The sequence below is a fragment of the Dipodomys ordii genome, unplaced genomic scaffold (assembly GCF_000151885.1).
Source record: "Dipodomys ordii isolate 6190 unplaced genomic scaffold, Dord_2.0 Scaffold1, whole genome shotgun sequence".
NCBI classification, from domain to species: Eukaryota; Metazoa; Chordata; class Mammalia; order Rodentia; family Heteromyidae; genus Dipodomys; species Dipodomys ordii.
The window spans coordinates 42,823,478-42,845,854 of NW_012267217.1; the positions used below are offsets into that span (position 1 = coordinate 42,823,478).

General features: G+C 37.9%; 1 protein-coding gene across 1 annotated transcript in view; it reads left to right on the forward strand.

Annotated features, from left to right (window-relative positions):
* Adam23 (ADAM metallopeptidase domain 23) overlaps nt 1-18,423 on the forward strand; it is a gene marked incomplete at its 5' end in the record, with an annotated part of 163,860 nt that extends 145,437 nt beyond the window's left edge. Inside the window, 2 exons of the mRNA XM_013016539.1 lie at nt 11,579-11,669; nt 18,062-18,423. Coding sequence (XP_012871993.1) covers nt 11,579-11,669; nt 18,062-18,110 — 140 coding nt within the window. The remainder of the gene's footprint in view (nt 1-11,578; nt 11,670-18,061) is intronic.
* Between the last annotated feature and the right edge of the window lie 3,954 nt (nt 18,424-22,377).

Sequence of the window (22,377 nt, forward strand, 5' to 3'; positions counted from 1 at the left end):
TTTTTCAGGTGGAGGTGACCAGGCCCTGAGGTCCAGTGACATGCATATTACTCAGGTGGACCCAAGGAGCCTGATGTCATACTCATACTCTCTTCTATTACACCATCCTATCTGTAGTCTAAGTCATCATGAATAATCTTTTTTCCCTTATTCTCCCCATTCTTGTTGGATTCTCAAAGATATAGAAAAGCCATCAGTCACAATATACAATGCACTGTAGCATTGTATCTGAGAAACCAAACAATTACCAGAGCCAGATCTAATAAACAATGATGACATTGGACATCAGCTTCTTTTTTATGGTACTGTGAACAGTATTTTATAAAGACTGTCTTTCTTTTTCCATGTAAGTATGAAAATATGTGTATTAATATTATCATGTTGATAAGCTTCATTGCAGATGAAAGTTCATGTATATCTTACAAACTTGGTATAGCCTATATGGGTAAATATGATTCCAAAGCCAGTGAAGCTCTGTGGTTCACAGTTCCTGGATGGATTTAGGCTGTTTGGGGTGCATGTGATTATTCCAAACAGTAGGTGTGTGAAGGCACATTTCATGCCTTTGCTTAATATGCCCCATGATATTAAAATTCCATAAAAATAATTAACACACCCTCATAATCTATTTCTGTTCTTTTTCTACTTCTAAAAAAGAACCTATTCTACTTTTACATTCAGTTTCTTGTTACTTTAAAACTAGAACAAAACATTTTTGGATCTACCTTCAGAAGTTAGGTTTTAAGGGCTGGGAAGGTGGCTCAGTGGTAGAGCACTTGCCTTGCATGCCTGAGGCCCTGGGTTCGATTCCTCAGCACCACATAAGCAAAAAGAAAAAAGCTGTAAGTGGCGCTGTGGCTTAAGTGGTAGAGCGCTAGCCTTGAGCTGAAGAGCTGAGGGACAGTGCCCAGGCCCAGAGTTCAGGCCCCACAACTGGACCCAAAAAAAAAAAAAAAGAAGTTAGGTTTTGAGATTTGGCTCTGATAAGAGAAATAGGGGCTCATTCTCTCTAATTTTTCTCTATCTCATGTTTATGATTTGCATATAGATGTTAGTCCTAGACATCTATCAACTAAGCTAAATTTTCTTAGATACTGCTCTGCTGACTTACGTAGGGCTGGAGATTATTATTTGGTTCTGTCTATTGGATTAAAGTTGAGACTCAAAGCAAATAGCCACATTTTACAGAAATTTTACAGTAAACATTTTCCAACATTGTTGGCAATTTTATGACTTCAGTTTTTTAAATGCTGATATTTAGGCTTGAACTCAATGTCTAGATGCTGTCCCTTAGCTTTTTTTTTTCACTCATGGCTGATATTCTACCAGTTGAGCCATACCTCCACTCCTGACTTTTTGCTGATTAATTGGATATAAGAGTCTCATGGACCTTTCTTCCCAGGCTGGCTTCAAACCTCTATCATCAGATCTCAGCCTTCTAAGTAGCTAGGAATACAGGTGTGAGACACTAGTGCTTGGTTCAATGACTAGTTTTTTATAATTTTGGGTAAAAGACCACGTAAAGAGAGAAATTATACACTTCACTTTTTGTTATCCACTTAGCAAATATTTATTGACTACTGTTGCCAAGAGAGCATATTTTTGGCACATAGTAAGCATTCAATCAGTGTGTGAGAGAAATGAAATGCCTCATGTTCATGCTGATTTTCAGGTGATTTGTATCCATTTGTTTTATTGGCTTGCTGAAGACTAACAGGTAATGAACTCAAGATAATCATGCTATCAGTACTTTCTTGACTGTAGTTTCTGCACTATGTGAGGTTCCTCTAGGACTTGTCTTCACATTGTATCTTCTTGGGATCCAGTTGATTTGGTTGGCACTTACTTTATTGAGCACAGTGTTTGGATCTTCCCCATGTATTTGCCGTGTATAATGAGCATGATCTGGACAATCATATCCAGACATAAAAGTGTCCGGTATAGACACAGCGATAAGGTACTTAAAGTACTTGGGTTAATTTAACCTTAACATGCTTCCTTTATATGGAGAAAAATTAAGAGTTATAATGAAAATATTGTTTTTTAAAAATAAATTGTGAATCTAGACATAAAAGATAAATTGTACCCAGTCCTTTGGATAAAGACTAAAGTAGTAAAAAATAAAGGCAAAATCAGTGACTCTATTTCCATTGATTTCAGAATATCCAGAATGGACTAGTGTGTTTTGGCATTTGGAAGAATAAGAGATCCTACTTTTCTCCATGTGGTAGACTCATGACCATTATAGTCACTGCACTTGTTAAAGTTGTCTGTGCTGAACCCACAGTTAATAAAATATGCTAGCGTTATTCCTTCCAGCTTCCTAAATGAAAATTATTGAAAGACAAGAAATAAGATATCAACATACAAGCCATATGAATGTGTATTTTCTTTGTTTCCTTTCCCCTTTTCCCTCCTTCCTTCCCTCTTTCTCTCTATTTCTCTTTCTCTCCTTCCTTTCTTCCTTTTTTCCTTCCTTTTTCCTTCCTTCCTTCCTTTCTTCCTTCCTTCCTTTTTCCTTCTCTCTCCTTCCCCTCTCATTTCCCTCTCTTTTCTTCTCTCTTTTTTCCCCTCTCTTGTCTCTTTTCTTCTCCTTCTTTCCTCCCCTCCCCTCCCATCCATTTTCCTCTTCCTTTTTTTCCCTCTCCCTTTTCTTCTCCTCCCCTCTCCTCTCCCCTCCCCTTTTCTTTCCATTTGCTTGGATGGAACCTAGGGCCTCACATATGCTAGGCAATTGCTCTGCCACTGAGCCACACTCCAACCCTCTGAATAAGGATTTTCAAAAACATTTTATATTAGATGTCATTAATTCTTTCTACATTGTCACTTATTCCATGTATGAAAAGTTTGTATCCTTCTGCTTTTTTTTTTCTTTTTTGCTTATGTGGTACTGGGGAATCAAACCCAGGGCCTCATGCATGCAAGGCAAGCACTCTACCACTGAGCCACCTTCCCAGCCCTATCCTTCTGCTTTTAACGGAAGTCAGTTTAATGACTTCCATTTGTTCTAGCATAGAAAATACTTTAACTCTATGTAAAAGAATCCCCACCCACTGTAAAGATCCACACCAATTATCAGTAACTTTTGTCAACTTGTAGATATTTTTGCACTGTGCTTATTATGGGATACAATGGCCTTTTCTTTACTTTGTGGCTATTGTGACATCATCACAATAACAGTGATGAAAAAGAGGAGAAGAAACTGAATCATATAAAATGTTTTCAGTGGTGTGTTAGCAGAGATCCTTTAATCAAAACTATGGTCATACACTCAGAGTTAGAAAAGGCCTTGGAGCCCTTTACAGCTGTTTTACAAATGAGAAAACTAATTTAAGTATCAGCTTAGCAACTAATTAGTGGCGGACCAAAAATAAAATGTAATCTCCTGAGCTTTAGCCCAGTACTTTTTTCTTTTTGTTTTATACTGCACTGCCTCATTTAAAGCCGAATATTCAGTTACTCCAAGAATTTTTTTGAGCATAATAACAAGTTAGAGGGGTAAAATGTGACCACACTATGTTGACACTACTTACTAGTGGCACTTCTCCTGGAATTGTAGAGGAAAGAAATACTATATAGTTAGTATTTTAAAAGCAGTGATCTCAAAATGTTAGCATGAGGAATACTGTTTGTTCTTTGCATATGTCCTTTGGTGACATTCTTTGGCAATATTCACATCTTTGGATTTATCATTCATATCATTAGTGATGAGATGATTATTATATACATTTATGCTCATGTATAATTCTGTTTCAAGTAGGTATTTTTCTCATTAGGTATGACCTCATGAAAGCTTAAAGATTTGCCAAGTTTTAAAATATGTTAGAAATTTGGCTTAGCTCAGCAAAACTCCTTATTTTCTTTGGCAGCACAGATGGAAATAATGTCTTAATTATGAAATAACTTATTTTAGATCCTTCAGACACTTATCTTCATATATCCAAAATGAATTTTAATTTGTTTTCTTTTATTTCATGAAAAGGAGTATGAAGATCTAGCACATAGAAATTTGGAGCAGGATTAAATGGTTATGACATCAACTTTAGACTATAAAGTACAAAGATTGATTTAGTTTTTATCTCTAATCCTAAGTGTTAATGAAAGAACTATCATCAGGAGCAACTTTAATTCATAGAGTACCAATGGCAACCTTGTTGCTTCCTGTGTTAAAGGCTGTAGGGATCTAGCCTTTTTGGAATCACAGTGGTGAAATAGTGCCTCCTTTGTTCCAGAAACTCCTAAAAGAAATACACACACACACACACACACACACACACGCACGCACGCACACACACACACACACACGCACACACAGCAAAACAAAAACCTCACTCAGTTTCAAAAGAGCACAATTTCTAAATGTCTGAAGCATGACTTGTCTAGTCTTAAAAAGGAGAAATTATAGTTTTTATTTTAGTATTATATACTTACCAAAAATTTGACCCTTTAGTGCAAGTGAACCTTTAGAGCAAGGAGCAAGACTGAAATGTAATAATCAGTACACAGGAGAAATAGACTTGAACACATCCTATGAGGTAATTCCCAGGCCCGCAGTATATTATCATGACAGTTAAATATGTCAAACGATTAAGCAAAGGAAGACCCTAAATGTGGGCTCTGTTGTCACCTGGAAGCTTGAAGAGCTTCAAGTTCAGGAACAGGGAAGAAAAACAAGGTATATCATCCTTTTTCCAGCATAATATGTAGGAGGGCAAAAAAACAAATTAATGAGTAAATATTGTTACATCATAAATTACTAGGCAAATAAAGCTACCTCGTATGCCCCCAAAGAGCCAAGAACACCTTTTTCTCTGACATGATAAATTCTTATAACTGTGAAAAAAACAACTACAACTTGAGTTCTCCCCTGTAAAACTTCACCTGCATGAGGGCCACCTACTTAAATGCAAGCCAAATTAAAAACTGATTGAGGCAGTCCTTAAAGAGATAGCCCTGCTCCACATTAGGACAAAGAGTCTCAGGGATCTGTGTTTTCAGGACACCAGAACTAAAAGTATCCCAGGGAGGGAGAACAAGGAGAGGAGAAAATATTTCCAAAAAATAGCCACTTTCTTTTATCCTGCTTTATGTTGAATTCTTATCAACTAAGAATTCCAAGGAGCTGGGTGCAGTAGCCATCATTCTCAGTGCAGATGATGGGCTGTATCTGCCTGTCTGCAATATACACTTGTCTTGTGGAGACATTTCCTCTTTCTATAATTGTACAACTGGTTGTTTCTGTATGAGAAATTATACCATAGATAATCCAAAAAGGTTTTTTAATTATCTTGAATATATATTATTTGTAAATAATTAACACATTAACATCACCTTTTTTTTTTCTTTTAGTTGGTCATGGGACTTGAACTCTGGGCTTGGATGCTGTCCCTGAGCTCTTCAGCTCAAGGCGAGCACTCTACCGCTTAAGCCACACTGCCACTTCCAGTTTTCTAGTGGTTTTATTGCAGATAAGAGTCTCATGGACTTTTCCTGCTCGGGCTGGCTTTGAACTGTGATCCTCAGATCTCAGCCTCCTGAGTAGCTAGGATTACAGGCGTAAGCCACTGGTGCCCAGCCATTAACATTACCTTTTATGGGAGAGCAAGATATTTTTTCCTATGATTTATCATTTATGGCTTATGTAAGAAGTTGAAGTAATAGGACTGGCTGTTTTATGCATTTGAGCTCTGAGAGCCCATGCAGAAAACTTAAGCTAAAAAAAAGATAACAATAATTTAGTACTCTGAAGGCAACAGTTTTCTAAGGGCTTAAAAAATTGGGGTTTATACTTGATATCACCTTTCCATCCCTGTAGCTGACTCTGCAATTTAAAGCTATAGTTTGTGTTACTCTGAGTTATAATGTCACCATTGGGAAACATTTTTACTTCTTTATGTGTTGGCTCTTCCCTTTCCCCTCAGTTCTCTGACTTTCTCTGGTTTGTGTTGTGTCTTCCATCTTTTTTTAAGGACGGTTCAAGTTGTGATTTCATATTAACTATGCTCTCTGTCAGTGATAACTATTTAACCAATGATAAAATGAAGTAATTATATAGTTACCCAACAGTGTTAGAGATCTAAGGCTCTCTGCCTTTACCAATACAGTATTTTGTTGAGAAGGTCAATAATCCCAATATGAAGCCTTACAAAAAGAACTGAGTCTTGGTTCTTTGTTTTGTACTACTATGTCTCATAGCACACATATCTGTGAGAAGTGCTGCCTCTCAGGTTAATCTCTGTGCAAGGGTAAGGCCATATGATGAGGTAGCATGCATGCATGCATCCACATCCTTGAGTTCACATAGACAACTACTTCCTATACAATCCTATTTAATCCTTCCTATAATACCAGACTTCCTTTAACCTGTGTGGAGAAATCATTGGAGCCCTCCACCCATTCCAGGTCTACTTTCCAATATGGCAATGCTATGCAAAGAAGCAAAGAACAACTCACACTAGTGTGACTCTAGCCATCTGCCAATTGGTGGTCCAGAGCAATCTGTGCCATATCTCAAGAGATCTGTACATCTTCCCTGTGTACTGTTCCACAACGGTATCTAAATAACAAAAAATTCAGTGTCCTATTTTCCATGACAGAAATCCAAACTTCGCAGGGATAGTTTAAAACACACCTTCCAGGAACTTCTCCAGTGAAATGTACTTAATTTTAAAAGTAGTCTGTTTTAAATCCTTAAGAATTTTCACAAAATGGAATGTGATGCTTCAGATTTTGAAAAGATGTCAGATGTATTTTACAGTTTGAGAACCTTATAGAATACATAGTAATAGCTAATTGATTTTGTAACTAAAACAGATTTGCAGGCATGCAATTTATATTACATTTAAAACTTACTTTATACATGGTTAGAACTATAACTCCAGCTGGATAACTTACGTATTTGAAGGTGTGTAAAAGAGATCATGTTTTTACAGAATGGCATGTGTCATTTGAAGATAAATTCAAGATTATCCTCAAAGATTGTTAAAGTGTCTGATGACCTTAATTTTGAATTTTCAAGTGAAGATTTTCCCATCTTGAATTTTCAAAGCATTTCCTGGGCAAATTATTTTGTATGTTAGTGAAATCATTGTGTTGTTTCTTCTGTTTAAAACAATCTTCATTTTCCTCCACACAGTGAACTTGGCCACAAGCAGGCTCATAGGGGCCGTGGCTGGCACCATTCTGGCCCTGGGGGTGATTTTTGGAGGCACAGGGTGGGGAATAGAGTAAGCATTCTTCCATGTTTCCTGATGTGTCTGTTTGGTGCCTAGTATGGGCGGTGATGCTTGGGACCTGAGTCTTTTGTCTTGTTGACTGTTTCTGTGATGGTACACTTGTGGTGTGTTTTGAATGTGTTCATGTCTTGTGGTGTTCTTGTGCAACGTAGAACCTTCTCCTGTCTGGACAATGTGGGGCATAAAACAATGTTGGGGGTGCTTAGGGTCAATTCACAATTCAGACAATAATCCAAAGCTTCCATTGCTTCTCCACTTACAAAAATACAAACCTTTTCAAAAGAATCGTTTTTTTTTTAAACTTTTTATCGGCAAAAAAATGCTTTTATGTGAGTGTTTTCTTAAGATTGCTCTAATGAATTTACTTGTTAACCAGATAATAAATTTACACATATTAATAATTACCAAAAGTTATTGGTGCTTTTTGAAGATAGAATGATAGCCACTTAATGTTTTCTTCATTTATTTAGAATGGCCTAGGGGACTTCAGTTTTTTAAAGATATTTAGGATGCTGTTTTCATTTTTCTCTGTAAAATAGGCTAGTAATTCTTTGTGAAGTATGCATAAAAAGCAAGGAGCCTAGAGAATGAAAAAGATACTGAATGCAAACTTGCACAGGCTTATGTGGACATCTGCAGTTCATCTGCTGGTTTATCTGTGAAGCACCAGTGAGGGAACAAACACATCCCTTGTGTGCAACTTGTCACTAAATCCAATCAGAAACCCAGCTCTCCTGGTGCCTGTATTTAGGTTGCCCTGCATTTGATCCACATCCTCCAAATAGCATCCAGTCTCCATGGGATGTTGCTTCACAAGGTCACTAATATGAAGACTCGATGATTAGGATGCATTCCTCTCTCTAATTGCAGAGAAATGGCTGAGCAGCCCTTCAGTCACACTCTGCTTTCTCTATTTACGGGGGCAGTAGTGGAGTTAACACTTCATTATAACCCAGAAATGGGTTATTAGAATCTTGAAGGAATCACCAGACAGCGTTTAACCAGTGCACATCACAGGCATAGTGATGATATCTGACACAGCCCTCAGTCTCATTAGTTGCTGCACATCGTATACTCCTCTCACATCCCAGCATTGGGGAACCCAGTGCTGGAACAGCATCAGGAGAGGCCTAGGCCACACTTCGTGTGTCTGCTTTCCTTAGAAGGGAAAGACTCCGACTAACCTTACATCTTCTAATTCATATCCCACCAGTACCCGCTGTAGAACCATTTAGTCCAGGAGTTGACAAAGTACTGGAAGAGAGATTTTATTTCTCCTTACTTTTTAGAAAATAAAGTCTACAACAGAGGTGAAATATATAGAGACAAGAACTTTGTCCTGTTGAATTTCATCTTGAGTCCATTGACGCCATTATAGGCAGCACTGATTTTCTTTGCCTGGGGAAATTTTAATACCTATGTGTGTATGAAATTCCTTTAAGGAGGAAAACAGATTTCTGGAAATCATTCCAAATGTGTGTTGCTTTTAAACATCATTTATTGACTATAATTTTGGGGCTATAAATTTGATAATCCTTCTTTTGAGTCTCAGAGATGGGAAAAATCAAAAAGGTCTTTGTTGTGAAGCATGGTGCTTGTTAACGAGCATTTGTTTCCACTCATCTTTGCCAATGTTGTTGATTTGTTGCTAACTCTGGTTGTTGCAGGTAAGTCTGTGTAAGTGTGTAAACATTGTTTCTAAGATGAAGTTTGTTATTATTTTTCTTGTTTTGTGGCATGTTTTTCCCCAGGAGCCTACAGGCTTGTCCTTTAAATTCTGTATTTTGCTACAATTGCTAAGTAGTTATCTTTAAAAATAAAAATTCATAACCAGGCACTAGTGGGCCTATGCCTATAATCCTGGCCACTCAGGAAGCTAAGATTTTAGGATTGTGGTTCGAAGCCATCCCACACAGGAAAGCTGTGAGATTCTTATCTCCAATGAACCATTCAGGAAAAGCTAGAAGTGGTGCTGTTGCTTAAGTGGTAGAACACTAGCCTTGAGCAAAAGAGCTCAGGGACTGTGCCTAGGCCCTGAGTTCAAGCTCCAGGACCAGAATAAAAAAGAAAAATTCATATAGTATAGTATAGTACTTCCTACTTTAACTGATAGAGTAATATGCATTCAGTCACTAAAGACTCAATGGGCAGATTAAATTTTTTTTCTTTTTTTTAACTCCTCAGTTTATACACATAAATCAGGAGTCATTTCTTTTGGATAGGGTATTATGTCTGATCCCCAACTATTGTTTTCTGAGCTAGTGAAGAGCAAATTTTCTGAGCTATAGAGTGTATACATGGCAATATGAGCTAAAAAACATTTGTTTCAAAACAAATCACTCTTGAGATGAGGGTAGGAAATATATGTAAATGGATTCAAGGTTAGTCAGAGTGAGCAGTAGATAGCTAACTCTCTCTGAAGAATCAAGAAGCAAATGACTTTTGGATTGCGACCTGCAAGGTAATTGTTATAACACCTCAGCATTGCAATCTTAGCAAAATAGCAGCCTTAAGCAGTTTGTAAATGAGTAAGAATGACTATGTTCAAATAAAATGTCTTAGTAAGAATAGTCAGTGGGGCCAGTTTGGGCTGTAAGGTTGTTGTTTGTTGACCCTTAATTTATGGAACTCTTAGAGCTAGATAGTTCTATGTTCAGATTTTACTCCATCATCTATTAACTTTTAGAAATTTCTGTTCCCTTCTTTATTGAGTTGAATGGTCATAGCTCCTACTTCATATGGTTTTTGTGAAGATCAAGTGAGATGATATGCCAAGTGCTTCAGAACTTGCCCTGCTACATTGTAAGGAACTCAAAGTGCAGTAGCTACACTGTGTTGTCACTTAGTATTATTGTTAGTATTATCGAAGTGTCTCTAAGGGCCACTGAAACACTGAGTGGTTTAAGAGTATGTTGAGGCTCAGAAACCTGAAGAAACCCATATCCCTGACATGTATCCTCTACCTGCTTCCTCCAAGCCATAGTGCTGGGTGGTCTTAGGGTAAAAATGACACACACATACACACACACACACACACACACACACACACACACACACACACACACTTTCAGTGGCAATCCCTTTATATATAGTCAAGGTACTGATGTGAGAAGAAAAGAGAATGAATGACTGTGACTTCTGGACAGGGATATGTGTTGAGAACTGAAAGTACAGGGAACTGTACCTGCATAGTCATGTGATGTGGAATGTGATATTTAATGTAATTCTTAGTTTGCATATTTAAACTACATGTAACAGTTTAGATTTTTAATGATGAGCAAAGGAGAGGAAAGGAATTACTAATCTTTGTTGTCAACTTCTACCCGAGTTGGTAGAAATTCCATTTTATATTTTCTTTCTTGCTGTTCTTCCCTACTTCTTTTTTGAGTATTTCAACCCTGAAATTTCTCTCATAATAAATGGGAATTTAAGGGAGATCTACTTATTTAAATTCAACCCTTTTTCCATTTCTCTAAAATTACCCAACTAAGTTCTATGCTTCTTTTATGTCTTGGAACCCCATTCTGGTGTTTTAACACTTTAAGAACCAGGAAGAAATCTATCTTTGAGAGCAAACCTTCAAAGTTAGATCTCTCCTGGTAGCCTCCTTCTGATGTCTAAACTTTAACTGTCTTCACCAGGCTGTGGTAGCTCATGCCTCTACTCTTAGCTACTCAGGAGGTTGATATGTGAAAATCCCAGTTAAGAACTATTCCAGGCAAGAAAGTCCTTGAGACTTTCACCTCCAGTTAACCACCAAATAGCTGAAAGTGGAGCTGTGACTCAAATGATAGAGCATCAGCCTTGGGCAAAAAGCTAAAAGGGTTATGCCCAGGCCTTGAGTTCAAGTTCCAGTACAGATACAAACAAAACCCTTTGTCTCCACATTTAAAATTCATAGGTCTTTGGAAAGCATCATGTTTCTTGGAAGAGCACTTTTGCAGATAATTTTCTTTCTCTGTTTCCACGATCTCATTTGATAGTCAGTTTGAGCTAATTCTAGTGTGTTCCTATGTGCATTTTCATTTGATTGATTTATGATATTGGGGAAGGAAAAAAGACAAAATATGTGCAATGGAAGCACATGCCTCCTATTTGCTTCAAACTCTGTGGAAGGTGAATTTAATGGGACACAACTGTTAATAGGGCAGAAATTTGAGATTTAAAGGCATAGAAATCCAAGTGGTCACTGACCGTGGCAACTAAAGTCCAAGTAAGCTAAGTAGAGAAAAGCGCTTTGTACAGCAGGGTGTTTACTTACTGAAGTTGCTTAACTGCCTTTCCCATGTGATAACGGAAGTGGCTGGCTCATATGACTTTCTTCCCATGATCCTTTGTCACAGGTCCCAGTGCCACCAATCTCATAATAGGCTCCATCGCTGGTGCCATCCTGGTAGCAGCTATTGTCCTTGGGGGCACAGGCTGGGGATTTAAGTAAGCAAACGCCGCATGTCTTCTTCTCAGTGGCTCTGGCACTCTCTTCTGCTTACATAACCAAGTTTTGAGTTCCTGCTACAATATTTTAAGTGTCAATAGTAACTTCACAGAACAAATATATTTTTTACTTCCAAGCAGGTTAGGAAAAACAAAGCGTGGAGTCTCAACGGTCATCTTCAGGAAAGTACATGAAAAGTAGAGGAGATTCCTAGCACTCGTTTAAGCATGAAGTAGATATTCTTCAGTAAAAGACATTAAGGACAAGCCTTCTAAGTTACCTTCAGTTAACGAAAAAGTCAAGTGGAAATAGAAATTCCTGATTATATTTGTTCACAATTGGTTTATATTCTGGTGACATTTTCACAGTTTTAATCACTTGGTGGTCATTATTTTTCTCACATAACAAATATAACTTGGTGATTTGAAAAGATTCATTCTTCATCAAAAAAATCTTAAAATATTTTAATCCACTAACCAACTGAATTGATCTTAAATTGTAATTTGAAATAGCTTTGTGACACTTAATATTTTCTAATTAACTGCTAATTTTGACATTACTGACAAGCCTGGTATGTTTTCATAGTGATCTTTTAGTTTGGATTGATTTTGATCACTCAACTAGCATTATTTAAACAGACACTTATCTAATATGTTTGAATAGACCACATTGAATAAACACAAATTAAGGGCCATTCTGATTAAATAATTTAAACCTGATTTATCCAATTTGTATGCTTCTATGCCTCAGATTTATTGGAAAATTACTTTTTTTTACCTTTTCATGACATGGTGACTCAATTATTATAATTTGTAGGTAAGCCCTCCTGGGCCAAAGATTCCTGTGATAAACTGACTTTAGATCTGTTGAAACAAATTTAAGTGGGAAGAAAGTCCATCAGCCAGATTCAAAACCCACTTTGACTCCATCCATGCAAGCTATGCCCTGAACTAAGAGAATGATTGCCTCAATTATGAACTTTATTTTATATTTGAACTCTTGAATTCAATACATTTAAAGTAGCTAAAATGCTCTTATTGGAATTGATGATGAGAGTTAAAAAAATAAATAAATTCAATATCTTCTGCTAATCAGTATTGTTGCATTAAGGTTTAATGAGTAAGCCTGCAGTTTTTGATTGTCTTCCACTTGGAAAGATATTATGTTTTTACTAGAGACAGAGTTGAACTTGTTTAGTGAAGTAGTTTTGGCAACACCATGTTTGTAAAGACATCAACAAAATGGGCATCTGGTATTTGGATGTCTCTTCATAGTTTGCCCAGACTTGGGTCACTCATACAGTACCTCAGAAACAATGTATTTTTGATTGGGTTAGTCTCATTCCAGCAAAAACTTGTTGTAGTGTCTCACTACTGTCAGGAAGTCATAGTACATTACAGCAATGTCCTACTCTGCTCGTGATGCTCTTTTTTTTTCATAATGTGCATCAAGCAAAAGAAATTTAGCTCATCCCCAGGCGTCTTTTGTCCCATTGAGAAACCTCAGCTCCAAAGGCCTGGGAAAGAGTCCCTTCTGCATCATGCATGCAGCCATGTGCAGTGCTAAAATTATTATTTCAGCATTTGGAGATAATAAGTGTGCCCTCTTCTGTAGCAGGACCTCAAAACAGCGGCCTGGCCTAGCTCACAGCTTGATTGCATGGTTTTTTTTTTTTTTTGTGGGGGGCGGCGAGGCAAGGGGAAAAGCTTTTATCACTGTATATATAAGTAAATTAGGCTCTATACAGGTGACTTATGTCTGCAAGAAATAACTGATTTTCAGAAGGGTAGGGAAAAAAAGGTGGAAGGTTATCATAGAACCAGCCAACCTCCACTGGCTGCAGTGTGGAGATGGTGAAATAGATAAATGTGGGCTGAGTCACACCAAAGGCCTTTCCCATGATTCTGCTACTCACTTTAAGAGAAAACATTGCAGAAAGGTGCACAGTAGACTGAAGTAAATATAGGGATTAGGAATGATTCTCAAAGGTGTAACTTTAATTTGTAGAAGTAGTTGCAACCTCATTCTAACTCTTAGATGCTACATGATTTGCTTTAGATTTTAATGGTTTATATTAAGCCATAACGAATTACAAAATGTCAGGCCAGCCATGATTTTCTCAAGCATAAAGTCAGGGATACTCTGAGACTTGATATTGCCCCCCCTTCCTCTTTTTATTTTATTTTATTTTATAATTCTGTCCTTTAAAAAGTGTCTTCTTAAGTAGGTGATTGAAAGCATGCCTATGAGAGTATGTGAATGTGTGTTTTTATATGTATAAAGATTCATAAAATGATTGTGATCTGAAATTAATTCAAATTTAGACTGTCTCATTTCAGCCAAGTAGTAGTCTCTGAAAACTTGGGTTAATGTAAACAAGACTTTATGAGCAAGGGGACAGAATGCCTAGAAGGAAAAAAAGCACTTTCTTTGATTGGTTATTAATATGATTGGTTTGTTATTCTGACATATTAATATGATTGTTTTGTTATTCTGACATATTCAATAATGTGGTGGGTATTTTTACTGACTTTGAGTAATCCTGTCCTCCCTACTCCAGATGTGTGAGGATATTAAGGGATGATTTAATTTATAGGTTCCTGGGTGTACATATAGGGTCTTAAGATTTATTCTGAGACTTCCCATGGAAAATGAACATAGGAATGTGGCACACTCTTTTGTTCACCTTCCCATACCCCAATGCATCTCTTTATTACCTACATATAGAATAAACTTATAAACTTTGGTATAAAAGATAGCTGACTTGTGTCCCGGTTGACTAACATAAGCTCCTGGCATCTACTTAATGCTGAATAGTAATGCTATTCTATTCGACTATCAGAGCTGTTGTTTTTACAGGACAATTGGAACAAATGAAATGGATGATAGAACATTTTAGTAGCATCCATCCTAAAGCCTAGGAAAAATGAGTATGAATTTTATGTGTACATTTAAAATGAAAAGAAGCTTTGCGATTACCTTGCAGGAGACTATTTATCTGACAGTCCCTTTGAATACTGGATTCCTATGTGAGCAATGTGGTCATTTACATGTACATAATGTTTATCAATCTCATGGTTGACAGCACTAGGAAATGAGATCTCAGCAATGATAGGAAAAGAACGGGCAGGTAACAGTGACATAGTCTGTAGACATTTGAAATTACATGGATTCCAGGATGAATCCTGAAATTGTTTACCATATTGCAATGCCTTAGACTACGGTGTTCCCACCACAGGTCCCACTTCCTCACTATTAGCTCTTTCCATGGGGTCCTGTGGCAAAGTTAGTTTCCATGGCCACCAGTACTGGCCACTATGGCTTTCTAGAGCAGCTCCTGATGATCTAAGGTATTCACCTGATAAGTATATGCTTATCATTTGTAATTCCTCTCTGAGAAGTTACTTGGGTTACAAGTTCATAATGAGCCTGTTTCCTTTGGCTCTAAGACATTCTTTTTGTTCCATGTTCCATTTTGTTGACGCACTAAAGGAAAGCTTATGTATACTTACAAAATGGTATTGTACATCATCTCTCTATATAGGGATAGAGCTATATCTAGGGTAGTAACTTAATCTTCCTTTTTTAAAAAAAAATCAAGTGTCTTTTGTGGGGGAACAGGAAAGAGTTTTGATTTCCGTAGAATTAGGAAGTACAATAAGTTTTTGCTAGTTTCTCCATGAGAAGAACAACTAGACTGCTGCCTTTCTTAATCCAAGACCATATCTCAGTGTGAAATAAGCAGCTGGACTTCCTTAATACCTAGAACTCTTGAGTTAGGCACTTTGTTTATCAGCCTTGAGAGACAATGGTGATGACAGACTGGCCAGGAAGATCATGCATGTCCTTGACTCAGCGCCCTGAAGACATGAACTCAGCCTAAAATGGCTGAGGAAAGGGTGCTTTCTTATATTTCTCATCATAGAAATATAATAAAGTTATTGCAATAGATAACTATACAGGCCCTTATAAGAAGAGCTGAAGGCCTTATAGCTCTGAGATGGCCAGTTATTTGGAGAGTTTTAATTATGTAATAGACATGTATAAAATATGCATTATAGACAAAAAAAGTTCAGGTTTTTTCAAAGTAGTAAAAATTGGTGAAAACTGTACCAATATAAAGTTTACAGATCATGTCAGTATTTTGTAGGGATCCAAAAATAACTGACAGGTTATGATAAAAAAAATCTAATTGCTTTTAGAATTGCAGAGAGAGACTATTCAGAAAAATAAAAATAAAAAAAACACAGTAACATAGTAAAATGTAACTTTTACATTCAAATTGATCAAGAAGGAATTCTGCCTTCAGGAGAAGAATTAGGACACGGAGTTCTTAAAAGTAGATTGGCTTGTGTGCTTTTCCAATTTGGGCTGAGGAAGCTGGGCAGCCAGCTTGCTGCAGGGGCGTCCCACCCTCCCCGTTGCTGGGTCCCTCCCTTCTAGCTTGTCTGAAGTACAAAGGTCCTCCATTCCCTGGTTGGTATTTTACAATGAAAATTGATGGCTCTACAAGGTGTCTTAGCTCTGACCAAGAAACCCAGCGACCCTGCAAAACATTGTTTGTGTAAAGGTTCAATCTTAGCTTTAAAAACTGCCTTTTAAAAGGATCACACATGTTTGGACACCTAGATGGAATTCCATAGCTCCATTTAAAAATGAGCAGCATTGCTGTTTGTGACCTTGGACATGACAATGTATTGATGTTCCCTGTATTTGAATTAAGTAACTTAGATGTGGGCATTGTAGTTACTTATATGCACAGTGCTAGTTAGGTTTGCTCTTTCCTCTGCATTCAGATTAATCAGGTGAATATTAACTTAACATTTCTCAAGTTCCAGCAATGTATACCTAACTAGGTCCTCCAGCGTCATTTCTCAAGGTTATTTCAGACTCACAGTGACTCCTTCAATACCTATTTTGGGAAGTAGGAGCCTGGGTAGCATACATATGTCCTGTGCTCCACAGCAAACAAATCAGCAAGATACATTGTAGAAAGCCTCCCACTAGAACTTACTTCTGTTTCCCAGTCAGCATTAGCAATACCTGCTTTCAAGAGCATTGATTCAAAAGAGGGCTGGGTGGCAATGGTGAAGAACAGTAAGTAGCTCTTTTACAAGTAGTGTTTGCTGCAATAGACTACCTGAGGGGCCAGTGTACCACATGTTTTGGCCATTCATGAAAATGTCTTAATGGACATTGTCTTCATGTCTTAATGTCAAAATGTCTTAAAGGATCTTTGTATTTGGTATTTCCAAAGAGAAGCATCAGAGTAGTCATTCACAAAACAACAATGACAACAACCAACCAACAACTGTGCAGGATGTGTTTTGAGTTTTGGGAAGTGTTTTTATTTTTAATTACTTACAGGGGAGGAGGAATCTGTGGTAATCTCTGCTACAGAGGGCTTGTAAGGGTACCTGCCTGGTCCTGAATGAGTGGGCTGGGACTCCATAGGGCTGGTAAGGATATCAATCTGGCTTGAGTGAGGAGCTGGGAAACAAGGGATCAGGGGTTCCTCAGTGTGCAGGTTTGCATGATGCCTCTGTGGCAGCAGCATTGCACCCGCCAGTATGCAGACAAATGCATGAGTCCATGCTTGATGCCCCACATGAAGCCAGACCATGGGGAGGTTGCAACCAACTTGTGTTGTTGCCTTGTAGTGTCTTGCTGGTTCTTTCTTCTTCCTTCCTTTCTTTTTTCCAACATAAGAATCACTTGTTAGGAGACTGGACACCGAACAAGGCATTTTAACTTGCTAAATGGCTGCGTTTGCTTAACTAACCCGAGCCCGTGTCCATTCTCCTTGGAGTGTACTGTGTAACAGTGCACTCTGTCTTCCAACTTTCTACTATGAAAAATGCTTGTTCCACAGTGTGGTAAGAGTTCACACACCCAAGTCAGAGATATCTAAATAGAGTAGAGTTTTCCCCCAGTACCTTTCTTGGTAAAGGATACACTCACAGACACAGAAACTCTGGAAGCTTGATGGGAAGCTGCTACAAGGCCTTCAGAATTTTATTTTATTCTCCCAGGAGACTCTACATGGAAAAGGTCTCCATACAATAATTTTTTTAAAAATCTAGCTAATTAGTTGTGTTGTTTGCTTCTGAAATAAGAGACAAATTGGGCCCCAGAGTTGGCCTGTGATTACAGGTTAATGATTTGACATTTCTTTTGATCTTCACAAGAGAGCACAGGGTAGTAGGGAGACATGAAGATACTCATTAGCTCTTCCGAGTTCAAGTTGTCTCAGAGACTGCCTCCCTGTGAGCTGATTACTTTGCTCTGGAACTAGCATTGATGTCGTTATTGCTTGTCTCACCGTCATCTGATTAATATTGTGGATTTTTGTTTCCCCCTGTTTGCATCTTGTTTTGACTCACTCTGGAAGAAATGTCAAGAAGAGGAGGTTTGATCCGACTCAGCAAGGCCCCATCTGAATCGGCTGCACTGGATGGATACCACCTTGTGCTATGGGGTTCTGGGTATGACATACTCGTGGCCACATTGCCAGAACTATTACATCTGTAAACAAAACTACTGGGTGGTAATGACAACAGAGCTACAATTGGGGTGTTGGAGATGGGAGTAAAAGGAAACTGTCCCTTTGGAATTAACTTCAAAGACCCCCCCCCCACCCAATAAAAGTGAGGAAGGGATAAAGACTTTGTCCTATAAAGAACTTTGGAATCCTATTTTTTTCTAACTAAAGGAGAAACATCAACAACAAATAAGTGCAATAAAAGAACCATTAAAAAAATAGCAAATGATTGCCCCCACCCCAAGCCTGCTGGCACTTAATATCTTCTAAATGATTTGGCATGTTTTTTTTTTCCCCTCTTACCACCAATGACAAACTCCAGTGGCATGAAGATCCAATTTTCGAAAGGGTAAAACCTGCATGGCATATATACAACAACAAGCTAGCAAGCCAATCCTCAGCAAAAGCTGCAGTGGGAATTTCTAAGGGGAAGACATCAGATGGGCACAGAAGCTGCCTGGGTCTGGGTAACGCCTCCCATGCCCCGCCCTCTAAGCCTCCCTTCCCCTTTGCCCACTAAGAGCCCCACTTTTGGACCAGCCCAGGGCAGAACTAGCCAGAATCGTGTTCTTGTTAATTCATTCTTTTTTCACCCCCTTGGACTAAGTATCCTTTGGAAATGGGAGCTGGAATTTGAACAATGATGCTATTGTATAATTCTTTTGTAAATGTAAATATGGAAATAGATTTTGACGGATCATCTTCACTTGTCTGTATTGAAATCCTTTTCTTGTAAAGGTTCTCTGTAAAGTTGAGTTTGTTGCTTGCTCCCCATGTGTTTTTGTTGTTTCTTTCGCTTCATTCTTTCTTTTGTCCTTCTCTCTTGTTACATAGGATGGTTGAGCTTGCTTAGCCATAGATGCAGGGAGTTTGGGCACAAAACAGATGCAATTGAAAGTTAGTATGCTTGAAACCAAAACTAAACAAAGGAAGGGGGTGGACAAAATAACAAAATAACCCATATCAAAACTACAAAACTATGTAAATGAAAATATATATGTACTGACAAGTGTAAAATTTTTTGATGTCATCATCTGTATATAATGTAAGAAAGTAGACACCCTGTCAAATTAATCACAAAAGTGCCAAGCTCATGATTTTAGTTTTTTGTTTTGACGATTTTCTTTCCCGGTCTTCAATGTGAAAGGAGGATAAACTTTAAGCCTTAAATAAAAAAATTAATCTTTAAATGTTGAAAGCTTGGGAAAAGAGTTAAACTTTCCATTTTATTCACGTCCATTGTTGTCACTTGTTGATTCATTGTTCACCTTCCTGCCTCAGAATCTGTATGGTAGAGCCTCATCGTGAAAGTGTGGCAGTTGATCCTGTTCTTTCAGGTTCTGTTTGGTGGTTTCAGGAAACTTTTCTTAGCCTCTCTGTTTTTCTGGTCCATGAGTTATTGTGCTGGGTTCCAGTGGGATTCCATTTTATACAGATTCACATCGTTCTTTTCCCTCCCAGCAGAGTTGCAGACTGAATCCTGGCATTGCCAAGTCCCTCTGAGTTTCCTTCACATTCACCCATTTCTTTGGTTTTTGATAGCTCAAGATAGGTCAAGATAGTTTCTGCTCAAGTGTAAGCTAGCAAGTTGATAAAGAAATTCGGTTCATACTTTGTTTTGTGTGCACAGACTTACACATGGTAGCTTGGGTGAGCATCCGTCTATGGATGAACTTTACTAAAGGCCCCCCAGACATCCCTATTCCTCATTGTCTTTGTTGTTTTTTAGGAGCAAGACATGCCCTTGCCCTATGCACTTCTTCCTGGCACTGAATTCAGTTGCTAGATTCAGCTCTAAGTTCCTTTTCAGCAAGATTCATGACTTCAGTTTTATCACTTTTTCTCTGACCTTGGAAAGAATGGTCTAAAAATGTCCTGCTTAAAACAATGACACACCCTCACCCATTCCCCAGGGTATCTTAAGATTGGAAGCGTTACAGTCATAGAGCAGAAATCACAATTTTTGTATGCTGCCATAGACCATAAACCTATCATCTATCATCTCATTCCTGTTTTGCTTTCTGAGTAATAGGTGCTACACAGGTGCGCAGTCTTCTCTCTAGAACTTATTCCATGTTTCTATTGTAATAGGGCTATGGAAAAGGCTTGTCAGCCTTTTCCCTGGTTTCACAAGACACAGGTTGTATTCCTTCACTTAATGGCAATGCCCTTTTACCTTGGAGGAAGCCTGGAGGAAACTGAGATGGCTTGGTATCTTTTCCTGTTGCTTCATCGCTTCATGAGTCCTCTTCCCTCAGAGATGACATGCTGCTAACTGCACCATTCACATTTCACTACTTTCCCAGAGGCACCATGGTGACTTAATAGACACAAAACCAGGCTGGTTACAAAACAAATCTCTATTGTTAACTTTTGAGCATTTCACAAACAACATTGTAAACGTGCGATGTTATGTTTTAAATCAGACCACAGTGGTCCCCAAATATTATGTACATATGGCAAATGTTAAGTGTAACTTTTTGTTACACTGGTAATTTCATAGGTAACCAAACCTATGCTCCAATGTTAAATTATCTGTGTATATGTAAACTACACAAGCTTTAAGCTATGTGTGTGAATATGAAAGATAATGTAACCATATCATAAACAATGGGTTATAGTTCTTTTTGGTGGCATTAGATTATGTAGTTTCAAACTCTTGCACATGCCATTTATTTGCTGATTTTTTATTTTGGTGTGGTGTAAATACTCCTTTTTAACTTGAGCTCAAAGCACAAGCATATCACTCTGTTTAATGTTACCCAACAAGAGTGTTAAGTGATGACCAAGTTCCCATTTCACCTGCTACACTTTTGCTGCGATAATGAATGACACCTGGATGAGGAGATGTGCGCTAATCACTTCATTGCTCACCCAGGATAGTGCATGAGCCCAGTGGATTAGAGCTACTCCCACTAGATAAACGAGCAGTACATATAGGTGCATGTTACGCCACATGAATCACATAGAGCTGTGGAGTTTTGCCAAGTGATGTGTGTGGTTTTGTTTTTGTTTTTCACTATGCAAAGATGGGAAATGCACAAATTTTCAAAGACTAATGTCTGAAGAACTTTACACACAATACTTGAATTATTTCTTTAGTCATCCCATCCCATTTTATAATCATTGCTGCTTCTGTTGTTCATTTTGAAATAGTTTGTAACTTTTTTTAAGTGCACAACCTGCAGCTTTGTTCGAAATTATTGAATTCATTCATATCTTGTTGGCTGCCTACGAATGGAGATTTAGTAATCATTGTATGCATCTTTTAGTCAAATGTATATTAAATTTTTTGTTATGTAGAATGTTGTAGCTTTATGGTTTGATTATTTTGTTTCTTAAACCCTTTTCTATGTTCTCTTGCATTGTGGATTAAATGGCCATGTGCCTGGTATCATTAATTTTAAAATTAGTTTCAGTCAAAGGCTCACTGAAAATTTAAACAGTCAATGGAGCAAAATAAAATCTCTGATTAATAATAAGTATATGCCTGATTAGGACTCAGTTTTATTGGATTCACTGGAAATTATTTGCTTCTTAAAAGACAGAAGGGAGCCAGGCACCTGTAATCCTAGCTACTCAGGATGCTGAAATCTGAGGATCATGGTTCAAAGCCAGCCTGGGCAGGAAAGTCTGTGAGACTCTTCCATTAACCACCAGAAAGCCAACAGTGGTGCTGTGGCTCAAATGGTAGAGTGCTTGCCTTGAGCTGAAGAGCTCAGGGACAGCCCGCAGGCCCAGAGTTCAAGCCCATGACCAAACAAACAAAAAAAAGAAAATGCTGCAGTATCATATCATCACACTTACATTTTTAAGGGTCTTTCTCCTGAGTTAAAGTGATGGCTACTAACATCTACATTCTAACTTGGTACCAAATTTATTGTCAGGCTATAAAAATAGAGAAGAAAATCTGGTTATGCACATGACTTACAAAAAACATTCAAAGGAAGGTATTCCTTAAAATATAACTTAATGACAAATGACAAAATTCATTTGTCATTTGTTATTTGTCATTAAATTATATTCCTTCCTGGTGAGTGATGTCAGTATGCCTCCCCTCTGTCCTCAGCATCATGCCTTGGTTGGCCACCAGGTCGCCCTGTGTAGCTTGTGTGTTCAAGATACTGCTCCCCCACAGTCCTTTGATGAAAGCCAAACAGGGCTCT